The sequence below is a fragment of the Oscarella lobularis genome, chromosome 19, assembly GCF_947507565.1.
Source record: "Oscarella lobularis chromosome 19, ooOscLobu1.1, whole genome shotgun sequence".
Taxonomy (NCBI): domain Eukaryota; kingdom Metazoa; phylum Porifera; class Homoscleromorpha; order Homosclerophorida; family Oscarellidae; genus Oscarella; species Oscarella lobularis.
In genome coordinates this window covers 1,006,562-1,033,715 of record NC_089193.1, presented here as the reverse complement: position 1 = coordinate 1,033,715, position 27,154 = coordinate 1,006,562, and the positions used below count along the sequence as shown (strand labels likewise).

At 50.1% G+C, this 27,154-nt stretch overlaps 2 protein-coding genes across 2 annotated transcripts; one reads left to right on the top strand and one right to left on the bottom strand.

Annotated features, from left to right (window-relative positions):
• Positions 1 to 1,563: 1,563 nt before the first annotated feature.
• LOC136198476 (uncharacterized) lies at positions 1,564 to 17,589 on the bottom strand. Its single transcript, XM_065988419.1, has 7 exons — positions 17,502 to 17,589; positions 9,866 to 17,220; positions 9,654 to 9,812; positions 2,426 to 9,601; positions 2,306 to 2,369; positions 2,015 to 2,084; positions 1,564 to 1,961 (listed from the first exon to the last, which is right to left on the bottom strand). The coding sequence occupies exons 2-4, from the start codon at positions 17,211 to 17,213 to the stop codon at positions 2,670 to 2,672; spliced, it is 14,439 nt and encodes a 4,812-aa protein (XP_065844491.1). The 5' UTR covers positions 17,214 to 17,220; positions 17,502 to 17,589; the 3' UTR covers positions 1,564 to 1,961; positions 2,015 to 2,084; positions 2,306 to 2,369; positions 2,426 to 2,669.
• Positions 16,887 to 27,154, top strand: LOC136198477 (teneurin-3-like). The gene is made up of 28 exons (XM_065988420.1): positions 16,887 to 16,958; positions 17,017 to 17,231; positions 17,345 to 17,386; positions 17,448 to 18,131; positions 18,187 to 18,360; positions 18,423 to 18,906; positions 18,960 to 19,078; positions 19,125 to 19,226; positions 19,279 to 19,374; positions 19,437 to 19,532; positions 19,587 to 19,691; positions 19,753 to 19,845; positions 19,905 to 19,997; positions 20,056 to 20,163; positions 20,216 to 20,459; positions 20,513 to 20,777; positions 20,824 to 20,976; positions 21,030 to 21,641; positions 21,700 to 22,018; positions 22,077 to 22,369; positions 22,416 to 22,488; positions 22,548 to 22,677; positions 22,728 to 22,885; positions 22,944 to 24,535; positions 24,596 to 24,675; positions 24,729 to 24,876; positions 24,951 to 25,031; positions 25,098 to 27,154. Exons 4-28 carry the CDS (start codon positions 17,864 to 17,866, stop codon positions 27,003 to 27,005), a joined length of 7,794 nt encoding a protein of 2,597 aa, XP_065844492.1. The 5' UTR covers positions 16,887 to 16,958; positions 17,017 to 17,231; positions 17,345 to 17,386; positions 17,448 to 17,863; the 3' UTR covers positions 27,006 to 27,154.

The following is a 27,154-nucleotide window of genomic DNA, read 5'->3' as shown; positions in this document are numbered from 1 at the left end:
TGTTCCACTGTATATTTCCTGTTTTTGATGCATCACTGAGTCTCCAGATGTTTTATAGGCAATTGCGTTTACGATGATGACGTCACTTAGCGTGCTATCGAAAGGCAATGGAAGTGCACCAGAAGTGCACGAGGTTGAAATGACGGAGGCCCTAGAGGACTTGAAAGCGAACGAAGCAGCTCAGGTACGACAGTGTAACTTTTAAACGCATCGGCTAACGTTCTCGATTTTTCCCGGCCTTGGAAAGTCGCGATAAAGAGGAGTTTCTACGCATCCTTCGCGACGACATTATTAGACGCTCGAAAGCGCGACATTTCTGTTCAAATCAATTCTTCGTTGTATCAATAAGTGGTTTTCTGGCCGAAAAAGAGTCGAACGTCTCCTCGCTGAGGCCCCACAAATTTCGATCGCTTTTTGGCGTCAGATTTGTTAGCTAGGCAGACCTGCCGATGTCGAACGTCTAGAATAATGAAATCTAGTTTGTTTGAAAGGGTCAGATAGTGCCTAGTCACGTGTAACGGAAGTGGGTAATTTTGAGCTAAATTTTGACCTCCACCGAACGTTCGACCCTACGCTACTCTCAAACTGACGAAGCGCAGTAGGTCTAGCGCGTTTATTTAAGAATCGGCGAGGTCAGGTTTTTAGCATCCCTGAACTATAGCACACGGTTTTTGGTCAAAAACTTCATCTCTCAGAACTCCGTATTTTCTACGTCAAACGATAGGGCTTTAGTTTTTAGTTCACGTCACGGTCTCTAAATTGTCTATCACGCCAATTTTTAGCTTTTTTGAGGGGCGTGACTAATATTAACACGTGGCGGAAATGTTCTTTGAAATTTGACCTGCATCAACTGTTTGATCATTCGGAAAGGTTAAACTAAAGAAGTACAATGCATCTAGCTCGTTTATTTGCAAATCCGCGAAGTCGATTTTTTAGCCATCCCTGAACTATAGCACACGGTTTTTGGTCATTTCGGCTACCTCTCCGATTTTGAATATTTCTTTATGAAACAATGTGGTTCGGTTGCCTGATTGACCACGCGGTACCAAATTGACCTCACACCTCAAATTTTGGCTGTAATTGGCATTTTTGTAGATGTTAATATTAACACGTAGATCAATTCCCTCCTCCTCTTCCGCAGTGTTTCTTCAGCCACTCAAGGTAAAGAAGAGACCGTACACGTGATTGTTTTAACGCATTATTAATTTTTAGTTCTCTCCTCATCGACCAATCCGACGATACAGATGCAGAAAGAAGAAGACGTAGACGAAGCCATCACCCTGGGGACTTGGGTCAAAGTCTCCCTCCTTGTGGGCTGGAGGTTAATATGCGCCTCCCTCCTTGGCGGCCGGAGGTTAATCCGCTGTCCCCTGGGGACTTGGGTTAAAGTCTTCCTCCTTGGGGGCTGGAGGTTAATGTGCCTTCCTCCTGTGGACTTGGGTTAAAGTTCACTGTGGGGACTGCAGTCTCAGTCTCACCGCTTGGCCTCCTAGGGGGGTCAAGCGGCAGCGTAGGAGCGGCGGCGCAGGGACAACCAAACGAGGAGGAGGAGGAGAAGAGGGGACATTTTAATTTTTTTATTTGTACATTCGAGATATTATTAATAAAAATTTGGTCATACGTTCTATAGAGTCTTATCGCGCACGCGGCACGCAACGTAGAATGACACCGTATACGTCATTTTCTACGTTGCGTGCTTTGGTCTCAACGAGCGCGCGCGCGAGTCTCTAAGCCAAACAGACCTGCTCTTGTCTCCGTATCCCAGAGATCAAGAGCAAAACCCATGCAGTAATTACTCATGCAACTATTATTCATCAGTCATGCAGTGCAACTATTCATCAGTCATGCAGTGCAACTATTCATCAGTCATGCAGTACAACATGCAAAAAGCTACTTCTTTTACAACATGCAAGTCTTTATTTTCATGAGCTGCAGTGGATGGATATCTTCTCCGTGAGAAGCTAAAAACAAAAGACGCCTTTTTACCGAAGGGACATTGGCGCAAACTACATACATAATGTGGGGCCCCACTGGTGTTCGATTGGAGGCGTTGGCCTGGAAGGACGGGCGTGCGCAGGCAGTGTCTAGAGAGAGAGAGATAACTTAGACACGAACGGCGCGATCTACGCACGAAGCTAGCTGGTCTCCTTCGCGATCGTCACCAAACGTTTCCTCTTGCAAAGTTCCCAAAACGCGTATTTACACGTCTGTTTTACACGACTGTTTCGCATACATGTACGATAAAGAGGTTTACGAGGGGGCCCCCCTCGATCGCGTTAGGAACTGAGCGCGTGAATAAGCTTACCAAGATGCCGCTGTTGCGTCCGAGAGAGAAGGACATGACCTTTAGTGACGCAGCGAGCCCGCGACTGAGAGACACGGAGCGTTGCGCGAGTTTTTCCGCTATTTCGCTTTCTTTGCGTACCTTGGACTGACTCGGCGCGTTCTTCTCGTGCAACTTTGTGCTTCTTGCGCTTTCTTCGCGGCGTTCTGGCGTCTCGTTTTTGCTACGAGCTGAGAGAACAAAGACCGCATGCCGCATGGTCACGCTTGATCACGTGGCTTTGCCAAAATGCTGGCCCGGATAACAGCATCAGCGGATGCGCTACAAAACTAAAAAAAAAAAAGCATGACGTTACCGGCAAAATTCATATTGACGACGACATAAATCACGGAGCGTTAAGCCGAATTTCTTTAGGATAGTGAACAACAGAGATCGGCACGTTCTGCTTCTGGGTGCTGACCTCCGTAAAATTCCCAGTACGAGAACCGGTGTACGTAACAAAACGCGGTAACTTTCTCGAACGAATTTCGGCATCCGTGAGTTGCACGTCGTCCCACGTGACGTTCACGAGACCTCGAAGATTGACATCTCCTCGAACTTCGAGCAAACCGGCGAGAATCGAGTCTCCTTGTTCTCTGAGAACGACTGACAACTTTCCCTTTTCTCCCTGCACGTACCTTGCTGACAAGGTCAAGTTCGCCTCATCTAAAGAACCCGTTAGTGTAGGTTCGACTGTTCCGCCTGAGTTGTTAAAAGGAGATCCAGAAATGTAACCGTTGCCTACGAATTTTCCTCCGTAGAGATTCGTTTTGCTCGAGTACATTCTAGAATTCGTTATGTCAACGAGTCCGCCGGCATACTGAGCAAACGGTCTGTTATATGACGAATAAAAAACGGCGTTGTTTTTCATCTTCAGCACTCCGTAATTCGCGAAGGTGACGTAGTGCATGTACACATTCGCGTTGTCGACGACGATCGTTCCGTAGTTGGTAAAATTGCCGGAATCCGACAGGTAATAGGATGTTTTCGCCTTCGCGAATTCCCACGTGCCTCCGTGACTGTTCACAAAGTGCCCTCTTATATAAATGCGACCTCCGCTCCACTGCACTGTCCTGTTATTGACAAAGAGCGAGTAGAGATAAGTGGTGCCGCTCTCGGCAAAAATAAACGAGCCCTGATTAAAGAAATACGGCTCCTGGCACGACGGATTCAGCACAGGATACGCGGACGAGTAGCCAGAAAGACAGTCCGCCACCGAGTCTCTCATATAAGAGCCGTAGGTCCAAGTAAATGTCCCGTTGTTGAGGAAGGGAGCTGTTAAATACAGATAACCGGAAGCAGAAATAGAACTGTCACTAATTCCGCCGAGATACAAAGACGATACAACTCGCAGTGTCCCAGGCCCCGTGACTCGACCTCCGTCGACTAGCCGCGGCACGCCGTTGAGTCGCAGTTCGTTTGATACCAACTCAAGCGTTCGATAGTTGAAAAATTTCGTGTATACGTAGCAGTAGGCTCCGTAATGAGCCGAGCACGTCATTCTTCCACTGTTGTGCAACGAACCGAAGTTATGCCAATTGATTCTCGTTACGCCATTCATTTGAAGAACGCCCGTCTTTTCGACGCGCATCATACTGGTCAGAGTAAAAGACCCGGGCACGTACGCAATTCCGAAAATCTGCACCTGAACGCCGAACGTGCGCCCGAGCTGAGGATTACCGGTCAGCGAGACAGTTGCTCCTTTGGAAACGGAAATGATTCCCGTCCCGGAAGTCGAACCGTATTCAAACTCCCATTGGTTATTGATGCTCAGACGACCCTTAATCACGACCTGCCCGCCGATAAGACGCAGTACGTCAGTCATTTGCACGTCGTAGGACTTTTCCACTTGAAGTTGACCGGATTGAACTTCTAATCGGGTCGAGAGCGATCCGCTCGTGAGCCGAAGTATGCCTCCGTAAATGCGCATCGTTCCCTTGCCTTGGAAGGTCGAGGGACTGCAAGTGAACGTATTGGATCGTATCAGCATAAGGGCGTCGCTCTCGATGACTATAGCGCCGCTTCCGTTGCACGAACCGCCTCTATAGAAGCTCATCGATCGCGACGAAATGTTGACCATTCCGTCGACCATTACGAAGAAGGCACTCATACTGATGTCTTCAAACGAACCGACCGAAATGTAGCCGTAGTTAACGAGCGATCCGGCCGCTTGCGAAGACGAATAAAACGAACCGTACTTCATAATGAATCTTCCACTCGCTGCGTTGATGAGACGCGATCCTCCGTAGAGACTAAAACTGCTTCGGGAAAACGTGCTCGTCAGCGTTCCGTGATTGTAAATGTCGCACTGGGTAACAGAGTGAACATATTGTCGATACCACCAAGACGTCGAGGAATGATCGCCGACGAGAAACGAGCGTGTCACGTTGATGACGAAATATTTTCCGCTCGTCTCCCACGATTGGATGTACCCGTTCGTGTAGACAAAGTCTCGCACGTGGAGATAGCCGAGCTCTTGAGGCCTTCCTCCGCGAAGGTACGGCGTATTATCCATGAGCAAGGTATCGATTTCTAGATACGGTCCAATGGTCAAATAGCCGCCCCGCAAGTCGAATCGCGTCAATTTCGTTTCGCTCGAATTCATGTAAGCGTAGCCGCCTTGCATTGAGAATAAGTCAATAGCGATGCGAGACTGCTTGTGAAATCGCACCGTTCCTGTGAGAAGTAATTTAGAAAGTTGCATCGACGTCGAGTTCGCGTAGAACTCGACAGTCGAACTGATCTGAAAGGTTCCTCCATCTTCGACGTTGACCTGACTGTCGCCGTAGAATCTGTGGACTCTCGAACTGAAGTGAGCAATGGCGCCAGACGAGACAGCGACGACGCTCTTTCTAAAGTATTCGCCATTGTGACCGAAATAGACTCTTCCTCCTAGAATAGAAATTTTTCCGTAGTTCAAAATTGGCGCCCCAAGCGTCGCCGTGGACCCGTGAACATCGATCGTCAAGACTCCCAAGTTAATGAACCGGCTTTGGACATCGGAAGCTCTTATCAAAGTGCTCTGTTCACCGGACGTCGCGTTTCCCTCATTCCATAGTTTCGCTCCCGTCTGAAGATATAAACTACCCGCATTAATCACCATCGATCCCTTGGTCGTAACACTGCAGCCCTGAATGTAATTGTAACGGTAATATGGCTGTAGAATCGTAAAGAATTTCGATATTTCCACCCAGCTATCCGAGACTTTGGGCGGAGAAGAGGATATATAGCCCGTTGTCCATTCCAGTTCTTCGATTTCCGCCGTTGCATTCAAATTCGTTCTCACCAAATAACCGCTTTTGAAAAGAATTCGACGAGCCACGAGTCGAGAAGCGACTTCGATTCTTCCCGTGAGCGTGAGGTCTCCAACGACGTCGACGCCTTCCGGCGCGGCAATAACGAGCTTACCACTCACCCATAGAGCGCCAAACGTAAGGCCGGACGTATTAGCGTAAAGGTACGTCGTCGAGTATATATACACGTTGGTGTTCTGGAGCAGAAAATGAGCGTCGGGCTGTAGAGTCGTCGTTCCGCGCAGGTACAAGGAGGAACCTGGTTCTCCCCGCAAGTTTCCTCCTAGCGCTGTGCCAGCTTTGGTCTGGAGGTGCAGGACTCCGTCGTTGAGGTCAATAGTTCCACGATTGTCGATTTCTACGCTGATATAGACGGGCTGTCTGGAATTGGAAATAATTCGAATGCGACCGTAATTCGTCAGCGTTCCCGTGTAGGCACGGTAACCCAAAGTGCTAGTATAGACGTTGAGAACGCATCCCTGAGCGACAGTCAACTTCGACTTGTCGTAAAAGTAGAAATAGTTTCCGTACACCGACGTTTCGTTCGCATCGACAAAAAGTTCGGCATTGTCGCGGAGATAATGATACGACCCGTAGACGAAAAGACTTCCGCGGACGACGACTCGAACGTCGCTCTTCAACGAACCTCCGGAACCCCACGCAAACGATCGACGAACGGTGATCGTCTGATGCCCGGTGATCGTTCCAGAATGAGACAACGTGGCATCGCCTATGTCGATCTGGCCAGAATGAGTCGTATCGAGAATTCCGTATGTCTGACGAAGACGGTCGACGTAGCACCCAATGGGACTCGATATTCTGAGCGTCCCCGAGTTGATTTGGACAAACGGAATGACGATCTTTTGCGTTGCCGCTATTTCGACTATACCCGAAATAGCGTACAAACTGCCTCGAAACGAGCTGAAATCGGCGAGAACGAATAGGACGCCGGATTCGACGCGTATCGTGCCGATGCCAGTCAGCGAAGCGGCGCTCGTGATGTTCACGCTTCGGCCGCGGCCTCCTCCGGACACAGCGAACGTCCCGTGCGAAACGGGAAGATCGATCGTGCCGCTTATAATCGAACTCTTCAACGAAGAAACGTATATACGCAGAAAGCCTTCGACGGACGTTCGGCCGTATGCGTAGTAGGGCAAGGAATTGAATTGAAGAGTCGATCCGTAGTTGACGCGAAGGAGACCGCCGTCCCGTTGCGTGACACTTCCATTTCCCTGCACGTAGACCGTTTGCCTCGTCGACTCGATCTTGCCACCGTCTTCGATGATTAGATCGCCTCGAACATAGAAGTACGTCGAAACGTCCAAGTTCAATTCACCTTTGATTGATATCGTGCCTGGACCGAGATAGGCGTACCTTGAGATTCCTTTCGCGGTGCAATTCGGACCGACGATCACGGTGTCGTTACTCGTCATTCCTCGTACGACGCCAGAAACGAGGAACAGGCGACGAGCAATTGTGCAGCTACGTCGACATTGGAAAATGCTTCCGGATTGGTAAACAGTTACAGTATCAAGGGTCAGCAAGCTGGAATCGTACGTCACCGTTCCATAGTAGACGTAGATGTCCTTGAGGTAGCCCATTTGGGACTCGACTGTCAAATGGGATCGACTGTCGCCAAGGTACACGCGGCCTCTGACATCTAACGTCGAATTCGCAGTGAAATAGTGCCTGCTCGAATACATGTAAAAGACACTTTCGTCGGAAAGCATGACGAGTTTGCCGTGAATTGTTACACTCTTGTAAGCGCGAATGTTTTTCTTCAACATGTTTAGCTCCCCATTCACTTTCAATTCCGTCCTGATGTACAGATCATCGGTGTCCACGTTGAAAATCCCGTCAACAATCATTTGACCTGGGCCGGAAAATGTACGCGACGATTCCGCGGATAAATTGACGATCGCTTCTCGCGGTATAACGAGTTGCGCGCTCGCTCCAATGCTTAAGTAGTTAGGGCCGTAGTGCGGCAAAACCCATTCAATGTTTTTAAGAAGATTAATCTTCATTTGGGAAAAGCCAACGGTTTGGCCTCGTTCGAGCAATAGCGTCGTTATGTTGACAGTCGGAACGCGTTTTCTTCCAAGTCGTCCCAACAGGGACCCGAATCTCCACTGAAGCAAACCGATTACGGTGTCCTCGACAGACGATGTCTCAATGATTTCAAGGCTCCCGGAGTACAAGCCCACTCTTTCGATACGAAGACCGTCTCGCAGACGAAGCGTGCCCGACGTCCACGCGTAACCGACTTGAAGGGAGCCTTGTGATGTCGGCTCGAAATTGCATTCGGACGAACTGACGACGATTATGGCATTGATTTTATCCAGAACAGCAAATGACGTCACGTTGACAACCGCCGAGTGCACGTAGAGTCGATTGAAATTGGAAAGGTGTTTGCTATGGATGATGTGCGTTCCTCTGGTGCTGTAAAACCTCAACGTTCCTAGTATCGTAAGATTGCTATTTCTATGAAAAATCGACGGATTTGACGTGGAGACTGTGGCAAGACGAGCCGTTTCGCGAACGATGATCGTAGACCCATTCCACGCAGTAATTCGATTCCCAATTCTGAATTCGGATTGACGGATATCGAGAGTGCCGTATACGTCTACCGCAGCATTGATCTGCGTCTGCAAAGGCCCCGTTGCATACACCAGTGCGCCTCGGACGATGATAGCGGGATTAATGATCACCGAGCGCACGTTCTGTAGAGTCCAAACGGATCCGGAATCGATCGTTATTTTGCTGCTTTGACCTTGATACAGATAGATGTAGTCACTCGAGATGGCTTTGCCTTGCATTATAAGATTCCCGTTCGTAATGGTAATGCTGCTGGAGGAGAATATAACTTCTTTCTGCACTGTCAGAGATTGGGGTCCAATGATTTGCCCACTTCGTAAATTGGCCCTTCCAGTAACGGTCACAGGCGCAAGACAGGTAATAGTGCTTTGCAAGACAAAATTATTTATCTCCAATGCAGAATTTACCGTCGCCTTCCCCTGCACGTGAACCGATTCGACGTCAATTTTGCTTGCGTAAATATTAGTCGAGGATCCGACAAGTCTCAGACTGCCTTCGCCACTGGTCGTCGCCTTCGATTCAATACTGGTGCCTGTCATTTGAACAAAAGACGTCGATTTAATAGACATCGATCCTTCATGTTTCAACCCGTTTTGGAAATAGATTCGGTAATTGTCCATGACTTCGATCTCACCGGCGTTCGTCGTTGCCAATTGAACATAGAACTGTCGTAAGCTGCTTTGGTTTAAAAAGCGAACGACGCCGTTATTAATCAACTTAGCATTGGCGTACCCGTACAGGTAACCCTGCTTCGTCACTTCGAGTTCACCTGATGATGTCACGGTGAAACTCTTTCCCGACTGAACGCGCACGTAGTAGTTACTTCTCGGATACTCCAAGTGGTACTTTCCGTACAAATTGAAATTCGTGTTCATGTACATGTTGTACGATCTCACTCGCGTAAACATCGACCCGTAAACGTTGAGGGTCGTACCGGAGACGGTGCCGCTGTCCCAGACGAGAGTTCCTCGTATGTCAGCGTCGCCAGTCCACGAAAACGAGCCCGTCACTCTCAGCGTAGCGCCTTTCAGTACAACTACCGAGCCTTGCACCTTCATTGAAGAAGAAACGTAGAGCGTTGGTTGACGATCGCCTGTCGACGTTCCGACGGTCAGCGATTTGATCGTTTCACTGGACGGCGATGTTATGGTGACGGACTTTGCAATGCTAACGTAGACGTTGTCAGTGGACGTGGGTCTTCGATTCAAGTTCCAGCTTGACGTTGTACGCCAAGAACCATCGTCGTCGCTAGTCCAGTAGATGGCATTAGCGGCGCCAGCTCCATCGCAAGTTCCGCCGGACGAGAGGCAATTTCCGCTTGAAGTGCACCAGCTGCATTTCGCATCTGCAGCACATGACGCTTTTTCGTCGTAATTTGAGCAGTCGTTGTCTACAAAGATCCGTAACTTACGTCGAGATTTCAACCCGGGTTGACGACTTACTTGCGAGACAGTTTGCTGCCGATGCTATCCACGACTGGCACGACGAAGCGCTGTTACCGCTCATCGAGGAGCGCAGTCGGCAAGCGTTCATATCAGCAAACCACGCGCATCCGGCACGACCAACGCAGTTCGCGCAGGATACAGTAGGACACGACGAATCTGAAACAGAGATACAGGACAAAGTACGCGCAAAGTAAATTTTTTAGGGATACCTGGGCTATTGACTGACAGCGTTCCAGAAACAGTTTTCGAGCCGGAGCAGGTGGCTCCGTTGAAGTTGATCAATCCGGCACCCGATTTACTCATCGATCCACCAGTGAAGCAAGCGTGCCCGTTAGCAGAGAAAACAGCTGAAGCACTAAGACTGCCGCCACTCTGTTCAAACCGATTCACGGCAGTATTCGAGGAAACTTTCATCGTTCCACTCGTAATTTTCACGAACTCGAGACACGCGGTACTTAGTACGTCTACGGTGCCGCCCGAAACAACCAGACTGTCTACAGCCAACGATTTAAATCGAAGCGCCGAAGACCCGGACTGCTGCCTGAATCTTCCGAGAACGTTGATAGCAGCCGCCGAAGTGAACGTGTGCACGGAACTCTGAAAATTCGCTTCCGCCGTCTTATCGACTGTGAGCGAGCCAGACGTCGTCGAACTACCGCTGATCACTAATTTTCCATTAACGGCGTGGAGAAGGCCTTCGTTCGTGAGACTGCTGCTGATCGTTGCCGTAGTCGACGCATCGACGCTGGAAGAAAGGGTGCCTCGTACGACGCATTCACCTTGACCGGAGATGAGCGGCGAAGAGCCGGTCATCACGTTGTTCGATTTGCTGTCCAGAACGAGGCGACCCGACTGCGATATCTGCAAAGTTCCGTAGACAAACCGAGACGAATTAGTGACCGTCAAATCGGCAAAATAAATATTTGACAAACTCGAAGTCGAATCAACTACGAATTTTTTGACGGTGATTACGCTGCGCGGCTCTTTGCTGTCACCAACATTTCCGTAGGCGAGATGAAGTTCGTTTATCGTCGACGAGTTGCCCTGAACGCGACCGCCGTTCGAAACAATCACCAGGGGTAGTGACGTCACCGAATCTAATATGAGGGACCCCCTAGATACAAGAATCTTTTGAAGTACGACGTCTTTGTCTCCGGAGTTCGTCGCGAATTCTACCGTTCCACTGTTAACTTGAAGATAGGGAAAGTTCGTCTGACGCGAAGCGTCCGACTGCAGTTTCAATCTGCTCGCACCGCTAGTTGACAAATGAACGGTGCAAGTAGCACACGAACTCGAGCCTGCACCGACAACGTGATTACTTGATCCCTGCAGCCAGAGTTGAGAGTAAGCTCCGGTCAATTTGATTATTCCTGTTTTGGATGACGGATAGCTCGTGATGTACGCAAGACCGTTCGTTCCGATCATTTCAAAAGTCCCGCGGTTAATAACTATTGCCTGCTGAAAATTCGCATTCACATCGTTATCCGTCTGCAGCGTGCCGTAGTTGATTATTTTACCCATCCACTGCCCGCGATACCGAATGTACTGGCGGATGGACGTTCCACTGATCACCAAACGGCCTTGGGAAGAAATCATTATCGAACCGTTATTATCGAGGTAAAGGTACTGAGCCAAAAACGTGCCCGTTCCCTTGACGAGAAGCTGCCCGCCGTCAATCGTAACGTAACCGGTAGAATAGACGTTGAGACGTCCTTCTGACGTCAACGTCAAGTCTTTGATAGTACCGTAATTGGACTTGTATAAAGTTTTTACCGTCAACGTTGCATTCAAATGAGCGCCTTGGATCGTTCCGCCGTAGTGATAGAGGGTCCTCACGCTCGCGTAAGGCCCAGTAACGATCAACTTCCCACCGTACAACTCGATACGATTCAAATCGAGAGCTCTGTCCGGAAGAAAAACCGTGCCGGAATCGATTCTCATCACGTTGCCCGATACGCTGCAATCGGCCGTGCTCTCGCTCTCGCGAATTCGAAGAAAAGCGTACGGATCGACGGTTATATTCCCGTCGCACGACTGCAACGTGTCCACCATCACGGACGTATACCGGGCAATGCGAATTTCCCTGCTATTAATAATCGGAACGGATAAACGAAATGGACTGGGCGGAAGAACGTCTCCGCTGGGATAGTTCGAAAGCACCGTCAGACCGCGATTGATAAATTTCCCTTTTCCGGACATAACCGTTGCGGCGTTCTGATACGTTATGTTCAGCTGAGCGTCATCATCGACGACGACCTTCGCGTTTTCGTAAAACGTAAACCTACCGCTGTTACCCTCGTTCACTCGCCACGTCGACGACGTTCCTGTCAGTAGAAGAGTCTTCGAGTAGACGTATTTGCTATAACGAGCCGAGTCGACTATGTTAATCCGTTCGACGCTAATCGTACCAGCGCTCGTGCCCTTCACCGTACCGCCCCAGAACTCGTAATGACTTACGGCCAGTGGACTGTTCGCTTCCAGTGTGCCACCGTATTGTCTCAGCGTACCCGTTATATTTCCCTGAACGGAAAGCTTCAGCGTTCCACTTCCCAACAATACGTTCTTTAGCTGGAAGCCGTGCGACGAAGACTGAACTTCGAGACTCGAGCTGCTCGATCGGGTCAGCTGAAGTTGTTCGACGTGTTCCGCGGAATCGTCAGCAACCGTCATCAGAGTCTTGGAACCGCTGATTTCAAAGTGACGAATTCGTAACGACTTCGCGTGGAGATACGACTCCGACTGAATGACGAGTCGGCCTTGAACGTCGATCGTTGACCCTGAAAGACTCGCAAGTGCCTGACAATAAATCAAAGCGCCGTCGGCGCCGCGCAGAACGCCTTCGTTCGTCAACGAGTTCGAAAAGCGAATCGTATCGGAGAGAATCGAAATCAGTCCCGTGGCCGAATTCTCGAAAGTCGGATAAAAGTACGCTTGATTCTGTCGGTCGCCGGTGAACTGAAAAATGCCTCGGTTAACGACTTTTCCCGACCCGGAGAGCTTGTGTCCTTCGGTGAAAATCAATGCCCCGCCTACGTCGATGACAAGCGACGAAGTGCGGGCCATGTTGATAGAGAAGACTCGACCGACTAGACTCGTCGTTCCACTTATTTCCAATATAACGCTTCCGCTTAGATAGTGATAGTAGGAGAAGCTGGACGCGATCGTACCATCGTTTACCGTCACTCGGCCCGAGCCGTCAATCGTGCCGCCGTACCAGAGGAACTCGTCGATGAACGTATCGCCTTGAGACGTTAGCTGACTCTGCGTGAAGTTGACGAACGAGAAATTCGACTGTCCTCGCAAATCGACTATTCCGGCTTCGATAAAGAAATTGTCGCATGACAGTTGCCCGTACGACGTGAATCGAGCGCTAGACGATTTCATTTTTATCGTCGGAATGTATAACTGTCCGTTTCTTTCCGTAAACTGAAGCTGGCCACTGTAGACTTCGATGGCCTCTAAGGTGACTTCTCTTGAACTCTCAAACACAGTGACACCTCCGATCGTTTTGAAAACGCCGCTGCCCGTCAGTTTAGCGCTCTTACGATAAACCATTCGACCGGAGTCGATGCGAAACGTACTGTTCGCATTTCGGACGTCAACCGTCCCGTAGACGTGACAGTCGGCCGACACGAGACGCAGAGCCGTGAAGCCCAGAACGCGAAGCGTCCCGTAGTTGTACGCCGTTCCAGAAATGGCCGGAGTCGCGGGAATAGTCAGGGCGGGATAGAACTCCATTTCGCCGCGAACGACAAGCGAGGAGTACTGCGTGAACCGAAAATATTGATTGTCCTCGACTCGAAAGAGAGCACTCTCGCCGATAACAAACTGAGCTCCCTGTCGAAAATACATATAATATGAATTCGGACTTCCAGGCCATATTCCACTGTCCTCCAAGAAAAGAATACGTTTCTGCACGTACACGTGCGATCTCAGATCGATCGTCATCGTTTTCACGATCACCGACACCGGCGTCGTCGACGTCAGATACCCATAGCGAAAAACGAAATGCGAGACGTTGAACGAGCTCGCGCCTCTCACGTATCCCCCATCGAGTACGAGTTGCCCAACGAACATAGGCCGATTAACCTCTAAATACTGACTCGTGCTCACCGTGACGTTATCTATGATAAGTTCGTTTTTCGCGTGATCGACGTCGGGTGCGATCACCACGTAACCGCTCCCCGTGACGCTGAGAGATCCTATGCGACGTCGAGGGCCCGTGTCCTGAACGGTGAGTCCGCCCGTGACAAGAATCGTACCCGATCCCGGAAGGTGCGTGGCGACGAGACGACTCCGAACGGCGAGCGTCGTCGTGTTACCCATCTTGACGCTGCAACCGAGACCGATCGTGTGAGTGCCGCCCGAAACGGCAAACTGGGAGTAGTCATGAAATATCATGTCGCCATCCGAGCACAAACTCGATTGGGAGAGCGTCAACGTTGCGCCGTAGTTCACTTCGAGACGTCCGGTATTCTCGAACCCTTGGTTAATGGTGACGCTTCGGCCTCTCGCCACCGTCATCGTCCCTCTGTTTGTGATAGTGTTCTCCGAGTAGCACGAATCGGCGCTTCGAAATGTCGTCTGAGCGTCGACGAGAAGACGTCCGCTTAATCCAACCTCCACCTTAGCGCCCGCGTAAAAATAAAAGCTCGACGCCGTTTGATAGACGGCCTCGTCGTCCAAAACGAGAAGACACGATCGCAGCGTCTTCCGCGCGGTTCCCTTAAGCATCGCCGTCCCCGTCACGCCGACGGCGACGTTGCTGTACTCGTGACACGCCAACGTACCGGACGTCCAGAGAAAAGTCCCGTGCACGTAGCTGTCCTCGTTCGCTCGAAACGTACCGCCCAAAATTTCCAAACTATTGATGAGAAACGTGTCGAAGCTTTCGAGCGTTCCGCTTCTCAGAATGACTTTGTTGACTCGTCTTTGAATTCGTTGACCGGCGGAAATGCCGAATGCCTTTTGAACGGTCGCCGTTCCACCGACCACTTCGATCGTCTTAATTTCGTCGGCGCCTAGATAAACGGTGACGGATCCCGACGTGATTTTCAAAGAATTCAACGTCACTCCGTAAAGATTCGACGAGCTTCCGGTTATAGTCACCTGACCTTTTCCCGTTAGCTTCGCACTCGGACTCATGTCGAGTTTCTTGCTCAACGTCACGGTCGAGTTCTCGTTCACGGCTATTTCGCCGGAGCACGTGGAATCTTTTTGAAATGTTACAACGCTATTATTCGCCTGGATTTTGCCGTAGATGAGCCACGCGATGTCGAGCACCGTCTCGGCGTCGAGAAAGAGCACCGAACCGTAATTGACGATTTGCGACGTGTCGTCGCCCGATAGCGTAAAGGAAGAACCGCCGAATTCCGTCTCGACATTGTCTCCGATAACCACTTGACTTCCTTGCTGAACGTAGAACGTGAACGATCGACTCAAAACGAGAAATCGTTGCTGAATCGTCAGAAGAGATTTTTGCAAATAGACGCTGCCCCGACCCTCCAACTGCAACCGACTCGCCGATATCGCATTGAATCCCGTCCCGGTCACGGTCCCACTCGTCCAATAGTAAGTCTCTTTAACAGTCACGTCTCCTTCAGGATAAAGAGACCCGCCCGTCTGCCTAACCGTGCCCATAGTCACGGACGACTTAAAATACGCCTGTCCACTTCTCAATTCGAGATACTCCAAATAGAAGTCCTTCTCGTCGTACACGTCCACCGTGCATCGTCCACTGCGCACGGTTATGTTCGACATGACTGCTTGCCCGTCTCCGGTACTCGGATGCAAGTCCAAGTTACCGCCGTTAACAACGACCGCCTTTATGTCGCTACTTTGCAACGACACCGCGTAGCTCGACGACGTAATGAGTAAATCTCCTTCGCCGGAAACGCTTCCGTCGTCGCCTTCTTCGAGATTCCCGTATCGAGGATCGAAATTCAACGTCGATCCCGAATTCACTATAAATTTCCCGTCGACGATTCCCTTCGTTTGAACGTTGAGCTGCATCGACGCGTTTCGTGCACCGACGGTTACGGTGCCGTAATTATTGAAAGTTCTCGGGTTGATCGTCGCCGTTTCGCGATAGTCCGATCCGAAATCGATGGTGCCGTAATTCTCGAAGACGCTCTCCGTACTGCCGTAGATTTGAAAGCCGGCGGGCAACGTCGCAACGGCCGTCTCCGCGAGCGTGAACGTCTGATAGGACGATAGACGTAAACGTGACGAGGCTGTTGACAGGAAGACATCGCGGAAGTAGCTCTTAGTTACGTAGAGATAGAAATCGACGGCTCTCGTCGAGTTGAGGATGCAGGCGCCCGCTACGTCGAGCGTTCCCGTGCCGCTGATCGTTCCTGTTCGCCACTGAAGCTCTTCGGTCACCGTTAGGGTCCTTTTGATGGCGATTGTTGACGACGTCAAGTCGACTTTCCTTATATGGACAGCCGCGTTGATTTCAATGCGAGCGGAAGTGCAGCGCATGTGGTCGATCCACGTGTTCTCTGTCGAATTGCTACTTTGGAAATTTAGCGTGCCGCTTAGAGCTGTCACGTTCTCGACCGTGGTGTCCTCCGACGTTAGACTCATATATGCACTCGAGCGTTTGAGCAGAGTTCTTACGTATATTGACGATGAGGTGATTTCTGATCGACCTACGCCGTTTTCGTGTAGAGTTCCCGTAATGTTGACAATTGAATCCGGCGTAAAATAGTGTTGAAAAGAGCTAGAGAAGTAAACAGTAGCGTTCGTGTCGACTTTCAAGAGTCCGCTCGTGTATGACGTTTTTTCAAAGAAGAAGATCGCCTCGTCTTTTCCGTACATAGTACCATGATTTTCAAATTTGCTCACACTCATTCGGCACCAGTCGTCCGATCTTCCCTCGCAGGACACGTAGCCGTAATTGATGAGCGTTTGCCCGTACACAGAAGAACGACTGAATAGAAATAGATTTGCTTCTTCTTCTACGGTCATCAACGTATTGCTCGAAAGGGAGACTATAACGTTGGACGACCACGCTTTCGTCAGTGTCATGTTACCGGTAAGAGATATCTCGACATTTTGAAAGTAACTCCTCGAATTGTCGCCTCGAACGACGACGTTTCCTTCCACGTTGAACAGGGGGCGTGTACTAAGCGAAGACCAACCGAGGTATCCGGCTCTCATGACCACCGTCCCGCGCAAATAGCTTTCTCGCTTACACGACAACCTCCCGTATGTTGTCTCGATCGTAAGGTTTCCCCCGACGTCGCACGGACCGTTCACCTGAAGATGACCGCGTATCCAGAGCACGACGTCGTCGCCGTAAGCGTTCGTGACGGTCAGACTCGCGGCGTACGCAGAGTATCGGTCTCGCACGTAGACGGTGTAATTCCCGTACGAGTCGATGACGACGTCGTCGCTGGCCGTCGGCACCTGACCGGGAGACCATTTCGTCTTATCGTCCCAATTGTTGACCGCTCCTTGCGTCGGATTGAACGTCAGGACTTTTCCGTCGGCTCCGTCGAGACGAAGTAGAAGAAGCGCTATCGAGGAGCAGAATGCAAGAGCCAGCATCATCGTTTATCTGCGATAGAGGTATAAGTGGCAGTCAGATAAGATAAGGGAGGCCCCCCCCCCCCCCCCCCATATGTTGCATACTCCCCCTACCCGAGCCAATTTCTTGATATGATCGCTGGGTCGTTTTATAGAGGAATCATGCACTTGTGGATCGTTAATTAAAACTCTCCAAGGTGAGCAGTGCAATAGACTAGTACCTCTACTTCCTATTTCTGCTCGCGTTCGCTAACCTAGATTCTACTTCTTTTTCAAACTGAAACCGTTGGCACTCCTAGACCGTTTTGTTACCTTTTCGCGAGTGCTGCAGCAACGCAGCTCTTCTAACGTGGCCTCAAGGCGCTGGGACTGTTTTTAGTTTGATCCTTCCCGGATCCGGTGGTTTGTTGCGCAAATACCTTCTGGTATGCGGATCACGTGCACTGTTCAAATGCGAAAACGCAAATTAGAACGCGTCGCTCTCGCATGCGTCGTTTCTCTCACTCCCGACACGATTCTATGTTCGAGAGATGTGCTCGTTCGACGTTTTGGAGCCGAGAAACTATATTTTTGTTGTTCCGTTCTGCAAATTGATCACGTGACCTCCCGTCTGAACGAACAATCGGTCCGCCGTCTCATTATCATTCGTGTGCGCTCTATCGTCGGACGGCACGATGGAAGACGACGAACCCGTGGAGACGACGACGGGTTTCAGCAATCCGGGCTTCGGCGCGAAGGCGAGCAGTTATTCGCTGAGCCTGAAGCGTGTCGAAGAGAATCCGATTTACGCTTTCGAGCAATTGGACGAAAAGCCGTCGGCAAAGAAGAAGAAAACGCGCGATGGCATGTTTCCGAACAACGGCACGAAACCGTGGAAAATTCTCACTGCAATCATGGCTCTCGTTTCGTTGGGATGCATTGGAGCTCTCGTTTACGTTATCGGTATACGGATCACGTTACCTCTTGCATTTTGAATGCGATGTCGGTTTCTTTGTAGTTGCCAATGGCTCGGATTCCGCGGGAACTGGCGGCGCCGGTAACGCCAGCGTTGGCGGGCAAGTCGGCAGCGTCAACTGCCCAACGGCTTCTTCGGAGAGACCCACCAGAGCCGGGGCCACGGAGAAACCAAAACCAACGCGGGTTCCTACATCATCAATTCGTCCTAAGCCGCGTAAGCTCTACTTGTGGAGTTGGCTTTGAGACAGAGTCAATGCGAAGCTGTTTTCTCTGCAGAAACGACGATTCCGTCTGTGTCCGACGGACCAATTGCTACCGATGTTTCCACCCAACGACCGGGTGCTACCGATCTTGACACCCTGGAGCCTACAACTGCGAGTGCGAGCCATCAGAGTTCGAAGTCGACGACGACAACGTCGAAGCTTCCTGGTCCAACGATTGCAATGACGTCGAGTCCGTCGACGACGTCGTCGAGTCCGTTGACGGCGTCTAAGAAATCGAGTCCGACGCCTTCCAGCCCAATGCGTGTAACTGCTCTTCCTGTCGTCGCTGCGACGTTCGACGGTCCGCCCGTGACCGTCGACGTGCCCACGCAGTCGTACGCGAGATTGCATCTGCCCGTTTCGAACGCTGCGACGATGAACATGAAGCTGAAGGCTGCGGCTGTTGGGCCCGTGGATTTGGCGGTGTACGGTAGGCAGACGCAGCAGCCGACTCACACGAGGTACAACTTCACGAGCGCTTTTAACCACGACAAAAAGTAAGATTATTTGCTAATTGTATTTTTTGTTTTAATTTACTGATTGTACGCAGAGGTTCGGGGAATGCGGAGTTTGACGTCAGTCAAGCCGTCGATCCGGGCGATTGGTACATTTCCGTTTTTAACGGCGCCAAAGTGACGACGAAAATTGAAGCCAATTTTACAAAATCCGGTACCTATGTAATGTCAGTCTTGAACCTTGCTCATTGTCAAATTAGATCCTCCTCGATCCTGTCCTAATGACTGCAGCAATCACGGCATCTGCTTTAACGGCGTCTGTGCGTGCAATCCGAAGTTCAAGGGGCGAGATTGCTCTGAAGGCAAGACGGGCTTCGTTCAAAATATTCGTTCTGACGTTTCAGTGTGACGTAGCTAATTGCGCTGTCGCCGATTGCAACGGTCACGGAAAATGCGTCAATGGGATATGCCTTTGCGTGGCCGGATGGAAAGGAGTAGAATGCGAAGAAGGTGTGTTGAGTGTAGTCTAAATACTTTGAGTATAGTCACTTTAGTCTAATATTCTGGTATAGTCGACTGCATTCCCTCGGATTGCAATGGCAATGGACAATGCGTGTCTGGAAAGTGCATCTGCAACTTGGGATACAGAGGAGCGACGTGTGATATAGGTAGAAGACTTTCGTTATCTTTAATCGATTGATTAATTGGCAATTTTGCTTCAGCTCCCCGGAAATGTCCTTTGAACTGTGCTGGCCGCGGCAAATGTGATACGATAACGGGGTTGTGTAGCTGCATCGTGGGCTGGACGGGACTTGACTGCAACACGGGTAGACTCCGTTCGAGTGTCACTTCAGTGGCGCGACGTTCTAATCCATCTCTCTCTATAAGCTTTGTGTACCGACAATTGCAATCGTCGTGGACGATGCGACAACGGAACGTGCGTCTGCAACGCCGCGTGGACCGGAGCGACTTGCGACACCCGTAAGTTCAATTAGGACCTTTCTTTAATTAATAATCATCTCTCTAATTGATAAACGCAGTTGCTTGCCCTGCTGGTTGTGACGTACACGGTACGTGCATGAATGGAACTTGTTTGTGTGACAAAGGTTGGCGAGGAGACGACTGCCTCACAGGTAAGATTAGTTAACGTATCATGTGTACATGAAACGTCTAACGTATTTGCCTATTCAGACGCTTGCCCTAAGAACTGCAGCTTTCGAGGCTCTTGCGGACTCGGCCGAGACGGATTCTGGGAATGCCAGTGCATTAGCGGCTTTCGAGGCCTCTCTTGTCAAATAGGCGAGCAGAAAATTTTCGGTTTTTTCTCTGTGTAACTGTTTCTGATCTTTAGGCGTCGAGCTCCGCTGTAACGATGGCATAGACAATGACTTTGATTTGTTTACCGATTGCGACGATCCCGATTGCTGCAACGAGTCGGTTTGCGCTCAGGATCCCTCGTGCGTGTCCGCTCCTGATCCGGCCGATTTCGTCGGAAACGAAACGGCAAACGGAACCCTGTCCTTCTACGAAACAATCGAATTTTTATTCACAAGTGGAATCCAATCGGGCGTGGATCTAGACGCCTTAGACAAATCGTACGATTAACTTCAAAACATTTGAATTTGAAATATTTATTTACTTTATTTAGACGGGTTTCCGTTATCAAGGGAAACGTCACAACCAGAGACACGACTCCCTTAGTGGGGGTTACCGTGGGCGTTCTCGGCCAGCCGCAAATGGGCTACACTCTCACGCGAAGAGACGGATCCTACGACATCGCAGTCATAGGGGGAGGATCGGTTACCCTTCGCTACACTCGAGGCAATCTCATCGGCTCTCAGCGATCCGTATCGGTAGGCTGGAACGAGTACGCCTTACTCGACGACGTTGCTATGGTTCCAGTGGACACAAAAGTGAATTTTCTATTAATTAATTAATTAATTAATTAATTTTTTCCAGGTCACGGAACTGGATTTTTCTAGTAATGAAGACGAGGTCAAAGTCGCCGAGTCGACTCCTGTCGAAGACGACGAGGGATCTCGCAAGGGAGTCATCATGTTTCCGGCTGGAGTAAAGGCAGTCGTTGTCGGTCGCAACGGAAGTGGAAACTCCGTAAGCTGGGTCAGTTTAGTGTGAGACGTTCACTTTTGATTTCGTATGTGCAGAGCGTTGAAAAGCCGAGTATTCGTCTAACGGAATACACCGTCGGTAATCAAGGTCAACAGTCGATGCCCGCTGAACTGCCCGCGTTCACTGGATACACGTACGCTACTGAAATGAGCATGGATCAGGCCGCCGTGAACGGATCGACCGAAGTCGTCTTCTCCAAACCGCTGCACTATTACGTCAATAATTATCTCGGTTTTCCGGTCGGAAGTGCCGTTCCCATCGGCTTCTACAATCGCACGCTCGGCGAATGGGTCGCTTCTCCCAACGGTCGCGTCGTTCAATATATAGGAATTGGGTTGGCCAGCGACAACGTGACGAAGATAGCCCTGCTCGATCTCAACGGAGACGGGCAAGCGGCAACTCCAGCGGAGCTGGAAGAGAATCAAGTGACGGAGAAAGAGCTCGCGAATTTAGTGATCCAATATAACGTTAGCCAGACGTTGTGGCGCGTTCCCGTTGCCCACTTCACGCCGTGGGACTGCAATTGGCCGTACGGGCCGCCGCTCGACGGATGCACGCCGTTTCAGTGCAATCCGGAAAATCCCATAACGCCGCCGATCGTAGAGGCCGTCGATAGTCACGATATCGTCGCGTGGCCTCGACCCACGGTAAAATAGTCTCTTCGCTTTGTGTGCAATAGTCATTGTGTTATATATCCATATGTAGTTTTGGAGGAATCCTTTCTATATCATCGTTTTGACGGGCCCCATGTCGAGAAGCGTTTCGGCGCGCAAGATTATACAGAACTCGATTGTCGATCTGTTCTATCACAGCAATCGTCAGGCGGGAAGTCGCACGGTCATACAGATTCCCCTCACGGCAGCTCGCGTTCCTTCGTCCCTGAGAAAAGTCCATTTGAAAATAAACATCAAAGGAAAAGTGACTCGAGAGGTATTCGGCCCTCAGCCGGGCCAAATTTATCGATTTTTGTGGAACAAGAGAGACGCTTACAATCGCATCATAAAGGGATCCGTAACAGCTGAAAGTAACGAATATTGATTTGACGTCATAAAATCGTAATTATATTTTTCCTTTCCTTTTAGTTGAGATTGGTTACGAGTATCCATTGGTCTACTACTCCGTTCGTTCCCAGTGGCGTCAGAGTTTCAATCGACTTTCGGACGCATCCATTAGCCGGGCCGTTTATCGACGGGGTCGCTCGGCGACGTTCTGGGAAAAGAAGAGTTCCGACATTAAAGACGCCTCGTCGTTTAGTCCCGTAGGAGAAGCCGGTCTAGGCGGATGGTCGATCAGCGTTCATCACACCTACGATCCCGGCTCGGGGTCGTTGGTAATGGGAAATGGAGAGAGCATCAAATTCAGAGACAAGTCAAAAGTAAGGGCACTAACGTTTGTATGCATTATTATATATTGCGTTTCAGATTATTCGAAGTGCTGCTGGTACAGGTAGTCAAGCTCCGGAAAAGTGTCCTAGTTGCGCCGGCTCCAGAGCAGGTTGACACCCTTTGTAGATTTATAATAAAAATTTATATAATATCGTTTTGCCGTTCTAGCCGATAGGGCCTCGTTGCGTGCTCCGTGCACGCTTGCGACCGGCGACGACGGATCTGTTTACGTTGGCGACTACCCGTACATTTATCGCTTGGGACCGAATTCTAATATGACCGCAATTTTGGATTTGAGGTATCATGAAAGTAGCCAAACGTTTTCTTCTCCTAATCAACGTTGTCTAGTTCTCGCTTGCCTCAGTATGCCTACTACATGGCTGTCAGTCCCGTCGACGGGGACCTCTTCGTCAGCTACGCGCCTCTGTTCCAAGTCATACGCATCAAGAAAAGCCTACTCGAATCCGGACAACTTTACACGTTAACTGACATCGGAAAAGTCGACGGTAAATTATATATAAGACATTCTGTAGTTTAATTAATAACCTTACATTATTATTAAAGGACTCTCCGTTTTCGCCGGCAACGGCGAATCGTGTCGTCCGTGGGACCTGACCTGCGGCGACTCGGGTCCCGCCGCCGGGGCATCTCTCATCCATCCCAAGGGTCTCGCTATAGGACCGCGCGGTACTGTTTACCTCGCCGACGGAAAGCTGATTCGTCAAATCGGAAACGACGGCAACATCGCGACGTTCGCCGGCTCGCGTCTGCCGCGCGGCTGCGCGCCGCCCGGCTGCTGCAACGCCGACACGGGCAACGTTCCCTTGGACGAAGCCTACTTCACGTGGCCCACCGAACTTTTCGTCAAAACCGACGACGAGTCGCTCTACGTCGTCGACGGTCGTAATATTCTTCACGTGTCTCGCGAGGGACAGGTGCGAGTCGTCGCCGGTCGAGCCCCGCACATTCCGCCTAAGATTGACAAAACCGAAGGCGACGATCCCGCCGTAGCTCAATACGTTCCCAAGCCCGCTCTTCAGGTAAATCTCGAGTTGATACGCGGTATTTCGATCACGTCCTCCGGGAGCATTTTCTTCGGCGAAACCGATAATAATCGGGTGCACAGAATTCGCCTGCTCACGACGAAAGCGACGATTATTACTTACGCGGGCACGGTGTCCACGTGTAACTGCGCGTCGTGGAGGTGCAATTGTTACGCCGGCGACAATTTGGCCGTTCCGAAGGCTCGCTTCTTTACGCCGTCTTCCCTTACTCTTTCGGCTGACGGCTCGGAGGTTTATATTGCCGATCAACGAAACTATCGCGTGCGTCGAGCGTTTGCTAGTCTGCCTAAGAAATCGAGTGCCGGGTATTATACCATTCCTTCTCCCGACGGTAGCGAGCTTTTTTACTTTGATATTACTGGACGCCATTTGTCGACCGATTTGACTGCAACGGGAGCCGAGAGGCTGATATTCAACTATAAGGAATACAATTCTCGGCATCTGCTTTCGTCCATAACGACCAGTGGCAATAAAGACGTAGTCATTAATCGCGATCCCAACGGCGAGCCTTTGTCTTTGGTAACAGAAGCGGGAATGAAATATTCATTCGGCGTCGACTCGAAGGGGTACTTGAACGAAATAACCGAACCCGGTGGTCAGATATCTTCGCGATTCGATTACCTAAAAGACGTCGGTCTCCTAAAATCGATCACCGAATCGGATGGCAGTCAACACAGGTTTACGTACACTGGAGAAGGTCGACTTGAGAAATTGGTGAGTCCAACGGGTCGAACGAGTGCGTTCTATGCGCGACAGGAAAGAGGGGCATTTACCGCCGTCGTGTCTACGAGCGGGAATCGTAATCTGACCATCGAAGCGGGAGACGTTCTCACGGTCGCTTATCCTGACGGAAAGAGGACGGTGGAACAAGAGCTGTACGAAGGAAACGTGTCGGTGACGTTTCCCGATGGTGCCGTCAGTGTTGAACTGGACGGCGAGAGTCCCGTCTTTGGCGGTCAGCTTGGCTCTCCGTCTCATCTCAGCGTCAAACTTCCGAGTGGAAACCTAAAGGAAGTGTCGGCTCAACGAACGGCTGTCTTTCTCAAGCAAGATAATCCAGCGACTCTTCAGTCGACGAGTTATTCGTTTATGGTAGGTTTGTCTCCAGAGCGCTGTGCATTTCTTTGGCATACCTATTTTTTTTTTTAAAAGATTAACAAGGCCAACTGGTTTAGAGTCGATTACACGAAGTCGACGAGGACCAGAATAGCCAGGTCGATGCGATCTAACAAGTATTTTAACACGAGTCAATTCTTGCTGTTAATTTTAACAACGTGTTTTCCAGAGAGCTCAAAGTTGTTTTCAACAAAGCTGGTCTTCCGGTTAGTATTACCAGAATCAAGTTCGGACTGCTGCCCATTGTGCTGACCTACGATTCAAGCAATTTGCTGCTGTCTGTCTCTCAAGGCAACGTCAGCCGAAACTTTACATACATATCCTTTCTAAGCAATCACTGAGATCGCTAGCTGAAAATAGAGCATGTAATTTCCTTAATTCTTATTCTTACGATGCTTTTAGAAGGGTGACGGAAGAAGTACTGGGCGACGGTCAGAAAATTGTCTACGCTTACCAGAAAAATGAAGTACAGGTGTGTTCATTACTTTCTTCTACGAACGAACGAACGCTTAATTATATTGGTGTTTGTTTGTTTTAGCCGTTTCAAATAACGCTTCCTGGCAAACGTGCCTACAATTTGAGCTACGACATCTCTGGCAGCTTAGCCACTGTAACGACTCCAGGGAAATCTCAGTTCAAACTGATGCGTACCCGAGACAAACAGACGAAAACGTTAGCGTTTTCAATTCACCAAACTGGCGGCGCGTCTTCATTCAATTTCACTTTCGACATCGACTCCAATCCCTCGCTTTTGTCGTTCAAAACGCGCAGCGTCTCTTTTCACACCGACGCAAAGGCTCGCCTAGAGAAAATAAAATTCGGCGATCAGCAAATCAACTTCGAATACGACCCGGTTTCTGCGCAGACAACGAAGCTCTCCCGGAAAAAAGAAGCCCCGGGCTTGGGCGCGATTGCAATAGGCGCACCCGGCTTCGGCGGAGGAGACATCGTGGTCGATGGCCTGAGTTCCATGTCCGTGGGCTCTTCGTCTATTGAATACGGCTGGAACGGGCCGTACTTGTCTTCCATAACTCAAAGAGTCACTCCTGATACTGGAGAGATTGTGACCGCCGTCTTTTCCTTCGCGTACGATAATTATTTCCGTCTCATTCGAAGGTCTGTGAAGCTGAATCAGCAGTCACCGCAGTCGGAAGGCATTGCTTATGGCAGTAACGGAGACGTTACTACATTGGGAAAATATACACTGTCCTATCCGCAGGACAATTCTGCTAAGAAATCCTATAGCTCTTCGGCCGTTCAAGTCGAATGGGACGGCAACGGGCGTCTCAGCAAAAGAACCCTCACGATAAGCGGAAAAACGGTGTACAAACTCGAAGTTATGTACACGTCGACTTCGCTCGTCAGAAGAAAGGAAGTGACTCTAGGCCAAAGCAAAAAGGTCTACGAATACGAATACACCGACGATTGGCTCGTTCGACGCGTCCTCACCGATGGAAAAGAGACGGAAAAGTACGCCTATGACTCCAACGGTAATAGACTGACGACAAGTGGTACTCTTAAACACTCGGCAGCGTTCGACAAAAACGACAGAGTGACCAAAGTCGATTCGATCATTTATAAGCGAGACGCGGACGATTTCGTCACGAAACGAGGACGTCACATCGTTTCGTATTCGACTCGGGGCGAGCTAAAGGAAGTGATTGACGACACGTCTTTTACCACATTGAATAAATACGTTTACGACGCCTACGGTCGGAGATCGAGTCGGACGCAATACGACATGCAAACGTTTAGGGAAACCTCGACGATCTACTTATACGGTGACTTGTTCTCGCCTTATCGAGTCACTCACGTCGTCGAGAAGGAAGGAAGTCGACTTAGCATACTGAGATATGATCCTTTGGGGCACGTGTTTCAGAGTGAAGGTCCGGTGACGTACTACTACGCTGCGGACGTCGACGGCTCGCCTTTGGCTGTAATCGACGGAAGTGGGAAAATCGTTAAGGAAGTCGTATACAGTGCGTTTGGGGAAGTGGTGTCCGATACGAAACGTGATAAGGAAGTCTACTTGGGGTATCGAGGCTGTCTTGTGGACTCTGTACTTGGAACGGTTGCAACGAAAGACGGAGAATATGATCCACTGGCTGGACAACTGATTTCTCGTGACGTCATCAAGACCACGGACGTCGTGGCAGTCCCAGGGAGTCCCGTTGACGGGTTGATTGATAAAGCAGCTAGAATCAGCAAGAAACGCCTCGACTTGAGCTACTTCTTGCAGAATGCTGACGACGGGGAGAAAGTCAATTGGCTCGGCGGGGGAGGAACGCCTCAGTTGCCTTCTGCTATGTCTATTGATGCTGCGAACGTAGGCATCTCCTCGCCCTGGGAGACGATGATGAGAAGCATCGAGTCACTCGAGAGTACCGAAAACGCGGAGACGAGTCGATCTCTCGAGAGGTATTCTCGGTACAAGGCTCAACTTTGAATGTATGATTGACTTCGTTCTTTATGTGGTGCGCTGCTGTGTCTGTCTGTCTGTCTGTCTGTGTCTGTCTGTACGTATGATTGGGCCCTCGTCGCGTGCGGATCACGTAAAGGACGCGTCCTGTTTGGGCCTAAAGATGGCTCACCTGA

Bases quoted from the DNA above. Each gene is read 5' to 3' on its own strand.
- LOC136198477 (XM_065988420.1), top strand. From the start codon at position 17,864: ATGGAAGACGACGAACCCGTGGAGACGACGACGGGTTTCAGCAATCCG. The intron at 22,678-22,727 runs GTATCATGAAAG...AACGTTGTCTAG, and splicing joins ACCGCAATTTTGGATTTGAG to TTCTCGCTTGCCTCAGTATG. The intron at 25,032-25,097 runs GTGTGTTCATTA...TGTTTGTTTTAG, and splicing joins ACCAGAAAAATGAAGTACAG to CCGTTTCAAATAACGCTTCC.
- LOC136198476 (XM_065988419.1), bottom strand. From the start codon at position 17,213: ATGATGCTGGCTCTTGCATTCTGCTCCTCGATAGCGCTTCTTCTACTT. The intron at 9,813-9,865 runs GTATCCCTAAAA...TCTCTGTTTCAG, and splicing joins GCTGTCAGTCAATAGCCCAG to ATTCGTCGTGTCCTACTGTA. The intron at 9,602-9,653 runs GTAAGTCGTCAA...GGATCTTTGTAG, and splicing joins GGCAGCAAACTGTCTCGCAA to ACAACGACTGCTCAAATTAC.